General features: G+C 42.1%; 1 protein-coding gene across 6 annotated transcripts in view; it reads left to right on the top strand.

The window, feature by feature from the left end:
* The window catches only part of LOC109908081 (guanine nucleotide-binding protein G(I)/G(S)/G(T) subunit beta-1), a 53,525-nt gene extending 40,064 nt beyond the window's left edge, over window positions 1-13,461 (top strand). For 3 of the 6 annotated variants that reach the window (XM_020506525.2, XM_031794347.1, XM_031794346.1), the window contains 9 exons: window positions 866-904; window positions 1,380-1,486; window positions 4,227-4,290; window positions 4,526-4,688; window positions 5,109-5,175; window positions 5,419-5,620; window positions 6,081-6,297; window positions 7,527-7,642; window positions 11,790-13,461. In XM_020506525.2, coding sequence (XP_020362114.2) covers window positions 866-904; window positions 1,380-1,486; window positions 4,227-4,290; window positions 4,526-4,688; window positions 5,109-5,175; window positions 5,419-5,620; window positions 6,081-6,297; window positions 7,527-7,633 — 966 coding nt within the window. In that variant the 3' untranslated portion in view covers window positions 7,634-7,642; window positions 11,790-13,461. Of the gene's footprint in view, window positions 1-865; window positions 905-1,379; window positions 1,487-4,226; window positions 4,291-4,525; window positions 4,689-5,108; window positions 5,176-5,418; window positions 5,621-6,080; window positions 6,298-7,526; window positions 7,643-10,091; window positions 10,861-11,789 lie in introns of those variants that run through there. The other 3 variants (XM_020506526.2, XM_031794348.1, XM_031794349.1) reach the window with 1 other exon arrangement.
* Window positions 13,462-14,097: the final 636 nt, after the last annotated feature.

Genomic DNA, 14,097 nt, shown 5'->3' with positions numbered 1-14,097 from the left:
TAAAATAAACAACAATGCAAACACAGATTCAGAATGTGTCTAGTGGCATGTATGTATTGCTAGATTTTAATCACTGTGTGCTCTGGGTAGATTGACAAACAGCGAGTTAGAGGAATGTGTAGTATGGTAAGGTGTGTATGTTAGGGAGATTTATCTAAATGTTTGCTGGGTGTGGTGGTCTGTTCAGTGTTGCATAGGTGTGTATATGTAGGGTAGATGTTTATACGAGTATTTCTGTATCCTCAGTGTGTAGAGCTGCATTAAACTGCTGTTCTATTTTTGTGTGTCTTAAGGACCATGTATTCGCTGGGATATGTATAGCTTGATTGTTTAGTGTTATGATTTTATAAACAGTTTGTCTAGATATGTTTAGCATGTGGAATTACACTGATGTCACGTCTGTTTTATATGGATTGAGCAACTAGCACCTCAATGGCACAATTTTCTGACTGTTCACATTTATCTTGATTTGAAAGGAAATATGCTTAAGTGCACTGGATTTCTGTGACATCGGCACATCTTTATGTTAGATAATGGTAAGGCCTTGGTTGGACATGGACCTGCATGGGGATCCATACTTGAGGCCCAAGTAGTGTGCTACCAGATATTAAATGGGCAATGGGATCAGTTAACACTGAGCCCAAATAAGTGGGTTTAGAGAGGCAAGTGATGGTGTTGTTTATCAAGTCAGTGGGAATGGTAATTTTATTACCGTGATGGCTGAAATGATTGGCTCAACACTTTGATTCATTGAGGTGGAATTCTTTGAGAAATTGTCATGTTATCAAGATGTTATGTGGGATAGAATAAGGACTTGTCTATTTAGATCAGTGATAATGAAATGTAACTTCTTTTTTTCCCCCAGGATGCCAGGAAAGCGTGTGCGGATGCTACCTTGTCTCAGGTAAGAGACCTTCCCACCTTACCCCACAAATAGATCCCATAGAGTGCAGTTCAGAAACGAGGATGAAGGCGATGGGGAACCAATATAAAACCTTCCTCATTATTCAGGATACAGGTGAAGGGCCATGTTAAACCTGTTGTCAAAGCCTAGTAAAGGTTAACTGGGATAGGTAAGCGAGATGCACTGGGGTTCAATGATTCCATGGCTCAAAGGCTGTCCAGAGATAGCTCACTAGAATAGAGCCTGCTATTGCTAGGCTATTTGTCACCCAGCCAACAAACGCTAGAAGCAGCAGCACCCACTCTCATGTACTTCTATAAATGCAACATGGGGGCTGATGAAGGAAAGGCAATCGTTTCATAGAAGAGAACATAGTAAAGAGCATCCCCATTTCCCATGCAGATACACAGCCTGTTTTGTCATGGTCATTGATTGTGTGTGTGTCCCCCCCCCCCCCCCCCCCCCCTCCCTTCAGATCACAGCAAACATCGACCCAATTGGCCGAATTCAGATGCGCACTAGAAGGACACTGAGGGGGCATCTGGCTAAAATCTATGCCATGCACTGGGGCACTGACTCGAGGTAATCTTATTTAGCCACATTCTGTCTATTAACTAAATGATTCAACCCCTCTCCCTAAATTCAGGAAGTTGCCATAAAAATGTTAATTTTCCCCCCGATTTGTATCTTGTGTAGCTTCCCTGTATAGAGATTCCAAGATGACTCCCTCGCAATTTAAAACCTAAACAAAAACATTAACAAGTATAACTTTTATGCTGTGTGTTTGTGTCGCTTCTTGTTTGTTGCATGTGTACTGTGTGTGTGGTTTGGTGGGGTATGTGTGTAGACAAAATGGAGTAGTCCATTGTTTGGTAGTGTAGCTGGCTGCTCTTCCCTGAGTGTCAGTCAGTGCTGGTAACTCCTGTGTTCCTGAGCTTAGGGGGCCTTCCCAGGAGCCCCTAGCCCAGCAGCTCTCATCTCAGCAACTAATAACACTCCGCTCCATAGAGACACCACACACACGCAACACACTCACCCCAAACCAAATTGCGTTGTCATCTCTCTTTGTTGCTCCGATTCATTTTTATCAACCCACCCCCCAATTAAAAGAAGAGATCATTCTTTACGGGTGAGCTCACAATGATGCAACAGAAAATTATTACAATTATTATTCCCCCACCTTCATCCGTAAAGTCATATTACTGTGTATTATTGTCTTTGTTTTGGGGGGTTGAAGACTAAATAGTCTACCTTTTAGTGAAGTGCAGTCGACCAGAGATAAGGAAGAATGGAGAGATAAGTATTGACCCAGAGTCGGGTGCTATTTCGGCACAGGGACTCTGTCTCCCTCTGGTTTTTATCCAGACTATATCACATCCGGCCATGATTGGAGTCCCATAGGTTGGCGCACAATTGGCCCAGCGTTGTCTGGGTTTAGCTGGGGTAGGCCGCCATTGTAAATAAGAATTTGTTCTTAACTGACTTGCCAGGTAAAATAAAGGTTAAAAAAAATACATGCATACAGTTGAAGTCGGAAGTTTACATACATACACTTAGGTTGGAGTCATTAACTCGTTTTTCAACCACTTTACAAATTTCTTGTTCACAAACTATACTTTTGGCAAGTCTGTTAGGACATCTACTTTGTGCATGACACAAGTAATTTTTCCTGAAAAATTGTTTACAGACAGATTATTTCACTTATAACTCACTGTATCACAATTTCAGTGGGTCAGAAGTTTACATACACGAAGTTGACTGTGCCTTTTTAAACAGCGTGGAGAATAACAGGAAATGACATCATGGCTTTAGAAGCTTCTGATGTGCTAATTGATATCATTTGATTCAATTGGTGGTGTTCCTGTGGATGTATTTCAAGGCCTACCTTCAAACTCATTGCCTCTTTGCTTGACATCATGGGAAAATCAAAAGAAATCAGCCCGAAATCTCAGACTGGTGCACTTCACAAAATAGTTGGCATCATGAGGACGGAAAATGTTTTAAAAAACATGGTATCATGCACAGGGTAGATGTCCTAAACGACTTGCCAAAACTTTCGTTTGTTAACAAGAAATTTGTGGAGCTGTTGAAAAACAAGTTTTCATGACTCCAATCTAAGTGTATGTAAACTTCCGACTTCAACTGTATGGTAATAATAATTATAGCGCCCTTCCTGGTGGGTTTCCTTTAATTGACCCAGAGCATGGGTCTATTCATGAAGTGTCTCCGAGCAGGAGTACAAGTCCTCAAGTTATTTGGAATGCCTCTGTTCACATTGAGGTGCAGTCGTCTAATGGAAAAGCAGAGGTAATCCAAATGCCAATGTGTAATCAGTAAATGTAAGTGAATAGAGCAGCGCAAAGCTAGTAGAAGAGCGCTAGTTAATTCCACTCCTGCTTTATTGCAGGCGTGTTTGGAAAGTCAGATAATGCGCTGCAATCTCTGCTAAGCGTCTTACTCACTCTGGAGAAACTGAGTGGACAGTGACACACCGACCGTGGTTCAAAGTAAACTTTCCACTAGAGCTTATTTTTTCAAAACTCACCTGAAGCTAAAATAAATCCATACAGGCCTTGTTTATTCATTATTTGAAAAAAAAAACTTTTCCAAACGTGCTACTTTGACCCTCTTTTAAGCAGGCAACAGTTTAGTGTGCAGGAGTTGGAAGGCTAGTGTACCTGAGGCAAACACCTAGCAGTGTTTCATCATCCTCAACCAACAGCAGATGGTTTCAAACCACAGAGACAGGAAGCATTGAATCACTGCCAGTGCTGAAGCTACTGCTTCTAACTCACTCTTACAGTTTTACACCCACCACACCCATAATATAGGCTTACCTACCTTGTCCTTCCTATTATGTGTGATAGGGATGTTGGACAGTAAAGAAGTGGGTGCGTGTGTTAGCGTGCGTGTGTTAGCATGTGTTTATGCTAGCATGTGTGATTTGCATACACTGAGTGGGTCCGAAGGGGGAGAATGTTCCCCAGCCAGCCATCTCTGGCCATAAGGGCCTGGTTTCCGTGGCGACTCTTGTTTGATTTGCCCAGATAGTGGTGAGATGCTCCCCAGCCATAAAGACCCCTGGAAACCACACCACCCCTAAAATGCATGGTTTCACCCTATGTTCATAGGGAAGCAGTTATGTGTTTGCGTGCCTGTGTTCTGCTTGATTACTTTGTTATTATTAACAGTTCCAAACTCAACATGTTTTGTTTGGATTTGTGGTGTGTGCAAAGTCATTCATGTGCCCTAGTAATACTAGTGCTCTTAAGATTTCCTTTAAGATCACTGGTTTAATCATGGCTCTCCTTTTGCCCCGTAGGCTTTTAGTCAGTGCCTCCCAGGATGGTAAACTCATTATTTGGGACAGCTACACCACAAACAAGGTAAGGTTGACCTGTCCACATCTTTAAGAATCAAAAGGAAGCACTCACATTTGAATGCATTTTTGTTTCACATTTTAATTTTTTTACCTAAAGACATGAGGGCAACTAAACAAAAAAATATTCTCTACCATTTGTTGTTTCATGACATAGGATGTCCAGTACATGTGATATAGGCTTCCCAGTATATGTGGTCCATGCTTGAATCAAACCAAGAGTTCCCGCCTGTCTCCCTCAGGTTCACGCCATCCCACTGCGCTCCTCCTGGGTGATGACGTGCGCCTACGCCCCCTCTGGGAACTACGTGGCCTGTGGAGGCCTAGACAACATCTGCTCCATCTACAACCTCAAGACCCGCGAGGGCAACGTGCGTGTCAGCCGTGAGCTGGCCGGACATACGGGTACGGTAGTCACCCCTAATAGCTACCACAGTGTGTACACACGGACAGCTCACCTGTAACACAGGATAGACTATGGTCAACGTTCAGTTTGCAGGAGAGATATTGTTTATGCACTAGATTTTTTTAACCAGTACCTTGGAAGCATTGGATATGTTCAATGCCACTTTTTTCAGTCTCATGACAGGAGCTGTGTCTGTCTAGTTGCTGTGAAAAGGAACATTAGTGTTATTGAGCTGGTTCTGTTATACACATTCACTTCTTATAAACTATTGTATCCTTCAGGGTCAGGCCTATAATGTACAAACTGTAATGTAGTTCAATTAGTGTTTCCTTCTGTCTTGAGATCATTTCCCCTGTGTGTTGTGACTGCTTCTCAATGCTGACTGACTGACTTACTGTCTGTTCTGCTGTGGCATCCAGGTTACCTGTCCTGCTGTCGCTTCGTGGATGACAGCCAGATTGTCACCAGCTCTGGAGACACCACCTGGTGAGTGAGGGAACTGTGCCTGCCTGGGCGACAGGCAAGGAAGAATGGGGATGGGTATCCATCCATCTACCATGTTCACTGAGTGGATATGCCAGTTCTGCACTGTTGTGTTGATAACATTTTGAGTGTACACTGAAAAGGCAGATATCTGAATGCAAACCAGGAGTATGACAGAAGGCACTCACTCCAAACACCCCTCAGATGTTTTCTCTTTTCTCCTCCCTCCCACTCTCCGTCCACCAGTGCTCTCTGGGACATTGAGACGGGCCAGCAGACGACCACGTTCGCCGGCCACACCGGTGACGTCATGAGCCTGTCGCTGGCGCCCGACACCCGGCTGTTTGTGTCCGGGGCATGTGACGCCTCCGCAAAGCTCTGGGACATCAGAGAAGGAATGTGCCGACAGACCTTCACCGGACACGAGTCAGACATTAATGCCATCTGTGTAAGTCAATCACACGACCCGACCGCTGTTCAACCTACATTGCTACACCTCCATTTTAAACGGAGCCGCAAACTCTCACCTGTGATGCCAGTGTCTTTTGTAACCAGTGTTTCCGCTGCGGGCTGCCCACACCTGTGGTTGTCTTTTGCATTCAGACGTACAGACTTCAAAACAGACATTCTATACACACCAGCTTGTTAAATGGTGGTCTATATTTATGTCATGTGTATAAATGTGATTGTGGACATATCTATTGTCCATTGGCAACTTTAGTATGCGTGGTCACTTGGTCAATACCAAGTGCTTTACATTATGAAAGGGATCCTCATTACCAATGTATAGCACCCACCTTGGTGATGCTGTGGCAGCCATTATGTACTAGCTCATACAAACACACCGCATGTGGTGCGTTGAGGAATTTATCAGACCAAACCTCAGTCTCCTCCTTCTTTCCCTCCAGTTCTTCCCCAACGGCAACGCCTTTGCCACGGGATCGGACGACGCCACCTGCAGGCTGTTTGACCTGCGTGCTGACCAGGAGCTGATGGTCTATTCCCACGACAACATCATCTGCGGCATCACCTCGGTGGCTTTCTCCAAGAGTGGCCGCCTGCTGCTCGCCGGCTACGATGACTTCAACTGCAACGTGTGGGACAGCCTCAAGGCTGACCGTGCAGGTGAAGTGTGACGGGGTTAAAAAGCAACCTAACCAGAGGTCTAGAATCAGGTCCCCGTACTCCCCAATCCCATCCTTAATGGTTAGGGGGGAAAACACTAAACTGACTCTAGATCTAGAGCCAACTTCATCCTACTTTGAGGCGTGAGGCCATGATGACAAAAGTCGGGGGTACAGTGGCAGAGCAGTGGTCAAGCTACATTCTGACGGTTGTACACACCTATATTTGACGTCATCAGCACCTCCAGGTAGTGGAGCAGGGTGGAATGTAGCTAGTGCAGCCAGTGCTGGTGAAAAGGGGTGGGGTGTTGGAATGGACTATATCTACTAGGTGTGGTTCTACTGTAGCAGGGATATTTTGACTCGGTACTGCTACCCCCTCAGTATTGTTTTATTTTTGTTACTTAAAAAAAATGAATATTTAGTAAATGTTTTCTTAACTGCATTGTTGGTTAAGGGCTTGTTAGTAAGCATTCCACGGTAAGGTCTACCTGTTGTATTCGGTGCATGTGACCAAAAAATGTGAGGAGTACCTGAGATATTGATTTGGAGCATCTCCGTATTACAGGAATGACTGGGGTCCTGTAGGTATCAGATAACAGCAGGGTTACTTTAGTTGAGCACATCGGAGGTACCGTCTGGGGCCACACAGGGGTCAGTGTTGTAGCCAGACTAGTTCCTCAAGTACAGCAGGGATACTGCAGACATAAAGCAATTCTGGGTATAGAGCAGATTGAACTAGAGAATTCCAGATTCTCCACCTTTTTCCAGAATTGTGCACTTAAACTTCCCTTCGTGGAGTCAAAAGCATAAGACAGGTGTAAGCATTGGCGGGAGGGAATTTTCACCATTTGTTAAATCCATGACAGGGAGTGTGCAAGTGAAGGCTTGTTTGTACAGTAACAGGGTTTGTGGATGCAGCCCCTGCTGTTTCACCTGCTCCAGCAGCGGACGAGCTCCCACAGAGGCATGAATAGTTTAGTGCTTTTGACTGTGGTCTGGATCCAAGGAGAAAGCGATGAGCTGGATCTGACACGCACTAGTAACATTTGCTAATAACTGATTCTTCCATTTATACAATGCAATAGAACTCATACACAGAATTATAGACTAGCCAGGTCATTCATGGAATGATCTTTTAAGGGTTAAACTAAGTGAGCAGAGGAGATGGTGTGGTGTTGGCTGAGTGTTGTGATATGATCTCATGGTCTGACCCTGCTCTATCCCTAGGTGTCCTGGCTGGACATGACAACCGTGTCAGCTGCTTGGGTGTGACCGATGATGGAATGGCCGTTGCAACAGGGTCCTGGGACAGCTTCCTCAAGATCTGGAACTAGATTCTGAAGGTAACTACTACTTCACAGCCGCCATCCCACCACAAGTATGCCTGACATGCTATGGCACTCTCCTCATCTCTCCCCATAAAGAACATTTAACTCCAGTTTAATTCACTTCACCTTATCCTTTTCTGACGTTGTAGAATGTAAGTTTTGAGTCAAAAGTGCTGTTTTGCTCCAAATGTCTCTATTGAAACTTAAAGTGTAACATGTGTATATTACTATGATTCTACTCTGAATATAATTTTTCAACTGGAAAAGTTCCAAAATATCTGGAGGTGGACTATAACTTCTGTTCAAGTAAACATCTCAAGATGCCTTACAGTAACACAGACCCTGTAAATTAAGACATGAATGCATGATTGACTTGAATAGGAATGTAGTTGCACTTGCCTCTTGTCCTGGGTGAAGAAATGTATTTTTCCTAATTGTTTCATTATGCCCTATAGTTCCTCTACAGCTACATTGGTAACCAGAATGTGTTTACTCAGCTGAACACTGCAGATGCGCTATATGAAACTATAATTATACTGAGTGGAAATAGCATATGGTTTCAATTGAGTTGCTGTGTATTGTTTGTAATTACACCAAGTAAAGGTGCCATGTAGTTGCATCGTATCCGTGCCACTTTGTAAAGTGGGTTGTCCTATTTGGGTTGAGCTGCCATGAGAATGCATTCTGTATCAGTTGATGGATAAAATTGGTTTCATGAGGGGACCATGTACCAGTGCAGTGTAACTTGGATAAAGATTGATCTCATCATCCTTGCCTAATTGTATTTGAGTGGATGGAGTGTTGAGGTTGTGTAATAGACTATATATGCAAAATTATGTGTACAGCCTTCAAACAAGTAGATTTGGCTATTTCAACCTCACCCCAGTTGCTGACTGACAGGTGTATAAAATCGAGCACACAGCCATGCAATTTCCATAGACAAACATTGGCAGTAGAATGGCCTTACTGAAGAGCTCAACAATGGCTCAGCTACACAAGCTCACAGAACGTGACCACCGAATGCTGAAGCGCGTAACGTGTAAAAAATCTTCGGTCCTCGGTTGCAACACTCACTACTGAGTTTCAAACTGCCCCTGGAAGGGTCATCTCTGTGGGTGACGAAGAGCACAGAATTTCATTATTTGCTGATGTATAAAAGCACATTTCTAAACCAAAGACCTCTGCAGTAATGGACATCATATCTGAATATGGTAACCTGTCAGGGAACAAAATTAATGTGGATAAATCCATGTCTATACCTTTGAATATCCCCTCTACAATCAACTGAGATATGATATCTCCATTCCAGCTGTCTGAAACAGGCTTGGAGTACTTGGGCATATATGTTACCCCAAATCTTAAAGACCTGTTCACTTCAAATTATATGCCTTTGCTCACAAAGATTAAATAGGACCCGGTTAAGGCCTCCCGGGTGGCGCAGTGGTTAAGTGTGCTGTACTGCAGCGCCAGCTGTGCCATCAGAGACTATGAGTTCGCGCCCAGGCTCTGATGTAACCGGCCGTGAACGGGAGGTCCGTGGGGCGACACACAATTGGCCTAGCGTCGTCCTGGTTAGGGAGGGCTTGGCCGGTAGGGATGTCCTTGTCTCATCGCGCACCAGCGACTCCTGTGGTGGGCCGGGCGCAGTGCGCGCTAACCAAGGTTGCCAGGTGCACGGTGTTTCCTCCGACACATTGGTGCGACTGGCTTCCGGGTTGGATGCGCTCTGTGTTAAGAAGCAGTGCAGCTTGGTTGGGTTGTGTATCGGAGGATGCATGACTTTCAACCTTCGTCTCTCCCGAGCCCGTACGGGAGTTGTAGCGATGAGACAAGATAGTAGCTACTAAAACAATTGGATACCACGAAACTGGGGAGAAAAGGGGGTAATAAAATAAAATAGGGCCCGGTTAACTGATCTACCCTACCAAACTCTTTTTGGCAGGATTAATGTTGTCAGGATGAACATCCTTCCTCGGCAAAATTATCTATTCTAAAATATCCCATGGCATCTATCTCAGTCCTTTTTTTTCAGAAAAGGAATGCCAATATCTCTAAATATATCTGGAACAATAAGAAACCTAGAACCTAATTTACCAATGAAATTAAGCCAAAGGATTAAGAAGAAATCTCTTTGACAAATCTCCAACTATATTACTGGTCTGTTCAGATCAAGCACATGATTAGTTAGTACCTAGATTAGTTTGTACCTCCCCCCTCCCCCACAATAAGGAGTATTGAACTTCTGGACTGAAAGACAAAGGGTATTGCTGACTTTACGCCTTTATTTACTCAGGACACTTAAAACGTTCCAACACTGAGTTTCATTTATCCAACAGATTTTAAGTACCTACAATTTAGACACTTCATAGAGGGTCAGAAGAAAGTCAATTTTTAAACTACATTTTCAAATTATTGAAGTTCGGAGAGGTTTAATCTTCGACTTGTATTCTATTTTATTGAACAGAAGTGCCTCATCCTATGATGCGTTGAGACATGTTTGGGAGAAAGACATTGGACATGCATTCGGTGAGGAAGAATGGGCTTCTATCTGCGAAAGGGTCTACCCCAAATGCACCTCCATAAGCATACAAGAACTACATTTCAAATGTTTTCATTGAATCTACTTTACATCTGTCCGCCTTAAAGAATGTTTTCCAATGCATCGCATTTGTTTCAAATGTAAACAGGATACTGCCACCTTCATGCACGTTTTTTGGTACTATAGCAGAATCCAGTCTTATTGGAATGATATTCATTTACACATCCAGAACATCTTGGGTAGACAATTTGCTTTTTCGCTGAATTTATTGTAACGTTGTGTTTGACCCTGACTCTGAACATCTGTTCAATACACTTGTTTACTTAGCAAAAAAATGTATATTGTTATTATGGTCCACACCTGAAGTACCATCTGTGAGAATGTGGCTTTCTGAAGCTTCTGCTACTCTACCCCTAGAGAAACTTACCTTTGAGTTACACCAGAAGTCTGTTACATTTTGGAAAATCTAGTCTCCACATTGTTGTCCTGCAGAAAACCTCCCATAAATGCCCCATGTTATCATTGTGAAGTAAAATGTTGTTCTCCATTTTATTACTGCTTTTGGTATAATGTTTTGCTGTATCCTTATTCCTTTTGATTGTACTTAGTCTATGTGGTATGCTTAGTTTGGTTGTTTATGTAACCCCTGTTAAAAGAAAATAACATTCTAATAAAAAGATAATTACAAACTGCCTCTGGAAGCAATGTCAGCACAAGAACTGTTCATCTGGAATGGGTTTCCATGGCCAAGCAGCCACACAAGCCTAAGATCACAATGAGCAATGCCAAGTGTCGGCTGGAGTGGTGTAAAGCTTGCTGCCATTGGACTCAGGAGCAGTGGAAAAGTGGAAACGTACCATTTGGCAGTCCGACGGATGAATCTGGGTTTGGCGGATGCCAGGTGAATGCTACCTTCCTGAATGGTTTGGTAGAAGAGGAATAATGGTCTGAGGCTCTTTTTTTTTATGGTCTGGGCTAAGCCCCTTAGTTTCAGTGATGGGAAATCTTAACGCTACAACATACAATGACATTTTAGACGATTCTGTGCTTCCAACTTTGTGGCAACATTTTGGGGAAGGCCCTTTCCTTTTTCAGTATGGCAATACCCCCGTGCACAAAGCAAGGTCCATACAGAACGTTGACTGCGAGCCAGGCCTGAATGCCCGACAACATTGCCCGACCTCACTAATGCTCTTGTGGCTGAATGAAAGCAAATCCCCGCAGCAATGTTCCAACATCTAGTGGAAAGCCTTCCCAGAAGAGTGGAAACTGTTATAGCAGCAAAGGGGGGGACCAACTCAATATTTATGGCCATGATTTTAGAATAAGGTGTTCGACAAGCAGGTGTCCAGATAGTTTTGGTAATTTAGTGTAGCACTGGATATCATATTCTCTAGTTTGAATATCTGCTGCCATCTGTGGGTGAACATGGGAAAATCACTAAAATCAAGTCTTGCGCAGTCTTAACTGCTTGTTGGTTTGCGGCCATCCAGTTTATAGCGCACCGTTGACCAATCAGTTTTGTTTGGTTCATTTTTAAGAGGTTAATTGTCTACAATGACTACACTTTTAGGAAGTACTTTTGTTGCAAATAACAATTGTTTCTCTTTGTCCTGTTTTCAGATGGCACCCGGACTCCAAAGTGGAGTGGAAGACCATTCCAACATAAAAATGTTCAATTTTCTTGCATATCCAATTTGATCAAAACACCACTATACTGACTCCTAACACCCCAAAAAACTACCAAGGGCAAAAATTCTCTCTCCTTCTCATTTAAAATATCACAGTTGTTTATCAAAATATGAGGAATTGCAGTGGTATGAAATGGAATGGGGAAGAAATTGTGCATTCCTCCTGGGACCATTTTCATCCATCTTCATTACACAGGTTTGAGTGAAGGTCATTTACACAACGATGATCTAACTCTTGATAGATTTTTGGCCAGCCATGTTTATTTAATTTTTTCGGTCATGTTACTTTCCTCTTTTTTCCCCCCAGAACTAGATCAGTGGCCTCCTGTTGGTAAATTGAGGATCAAAAGCTTTGTTTTATCTCTTGGTCTTGATATATTTTAGAATCAAGTTTTGTAGATTTGAAATAAAAATTCATGATCATGTCATTTTAATCCAACTTTATCACATCAGAAAAAAAGGCAAGAGAATTGAGCTTCAACAGGGAGTCCATGAGCCACCGACAGGGTCTGGCCATTCTGAATATTTAGTCCCAAGATTCTTTACTCAGTTTTGGGGGGGGGTTTCTGTCTAGTCAATTTTTTTTTGCACACAATTTTACTTTGCATATGCAGAATAATGTTTAAAGGAAAGTTAACTAACCAAGCACATGCTATTTGTGATAATGAATGCTAATTTTTAAACAAATCACTTTTTTTTTAATTTACCCATTCTCTTCACCTTTTGTTTGGTGACAATGTAGAATAATGAAATGAAGAATCCCATCGGTTCATTTTCTTTCTTTCTGTTGACTGTGGTTGGGACCGGTGATGTGATTTGGTTGGGTTGGGAAGCCTCCACTTATACCCCGGTTTCTTTCCGGAGTTTCAAGAGGAACCCATTCTGTGCTTGGAAATGCAGTTACTACTCTGAACGAAATGTTGTATAAATCAATGTTTGAAAATAATGATATCGAAACTTTTTAAGTAAAAAAAAAAAAAAGAAAAGTTGTCTGCCATGGGTGGGTTAACTCTTAGGATCGCATGCTGTAGAATTGCTTAAAAAGAGGTGCATATGAACTAAGTCCTTTTGATGTTTTTCTTTTAAAGAAAATAACCTGTTAAATATATCATAATTACAATGGTATTTATATTGTTTTTGGCTAATCTGTGCATAAATAATTCAATTAAAATGTCAAAGCTATGCACTTGAGCAGCAAACACCATAACATAAACAGTTTCCTGGTCTTATATCCATACTTGGGAAGGATTCCTTGATTTTAAAAGTAATCTAAACATTTAAAACACATATGCACGCACAGACACAAATGGAACAAAGAAATGTTAATTTCTTGTGTAGCAAACAAATTCCAGTGACAAAAAAAATAAACATTTTGTAACAAACAGGTTTTTTTTCTGTCCTTTAATAAGAAAAAAGAAGGAACTTGCAGCATCTGAATGGCAGAATGTTCTGTACCCCTATCCTTGTAAACAGAGACTCTTTCTTTAGCAGTAGTGGCATTTTTTCCATTCTGTTTTCTCTGCGACATTCTGTACAAAAATGTTCTGTAATTGTGCGTTAGGCGTGGAGTTGGCAATAAAAATAAAAAAAATATTACAAATGAATTTCCCTTTCCTTTTTCTCTCCATGAAATGACTAGATCTCTACACCCCCACTGTTCCCTTCTCACCTTTTTGTATTTAATTTTAGACAGTGTACAACTGAAAGCTGGATGCAAGATAGAATCTATATTAAAATGCAGTTTGAGATGATGTTAGTTATTGTAACTACAAATAAAGTGATTTCTTTTACACTTAAATAATTGCTTTTTACGTTTACAATATTTGCATTAGTTATTTACCATAGCAAACACTTATGCCCAACGATGTCTCCAGTGAAATATTGTTTAATGTAGTAATGAATTGAATGTCACCCAATCACCCTAAAGTTGCTTCATCACATCTCAAAGCTCTTATTAACACCCTTTATAAATACATACACACTACACAGTAGATGCATTTGTAATAATCACACTGGTAGTATTCTACACTATAAAAAAGCTCATGGTTCCTTATAAGACCCTATAAGCCAGTGGCTCATAAAAAGTGTTACTAGCTAGCCATTTCACATTGGTTACACCATCCATTAGGTTGATAGGCTTGAAGTCAAACAGCGCTGTTTTTGCGAAGAGCTGATGGCAAAACGCACGAAAGTTCTGTTTGAATGAATGACTATGGGCCTGCTGCTGCTCAGTCAGACTG

The sequence above is a fragment of the Oncorhynchus kisutch genome, linkage group LG17, assembly GCF_002021735.2.
Source record: "Oncorhynchus kisutch isolate 150728-3 linkage group LG17, Okis_V2, whole genome shotgun sequence".
Lineage (NCBI taxonomy): Eukaryota > Metazoa > Chordata > Actinopteri > Salmoniformes > Salmonidae > Oncorhynchus > Oncorhynchus kisutch.
Note: the sequence above shows the minus strand (reverse complement) of the source record. Positions and strands in the feature narration are given on the sequence as shown.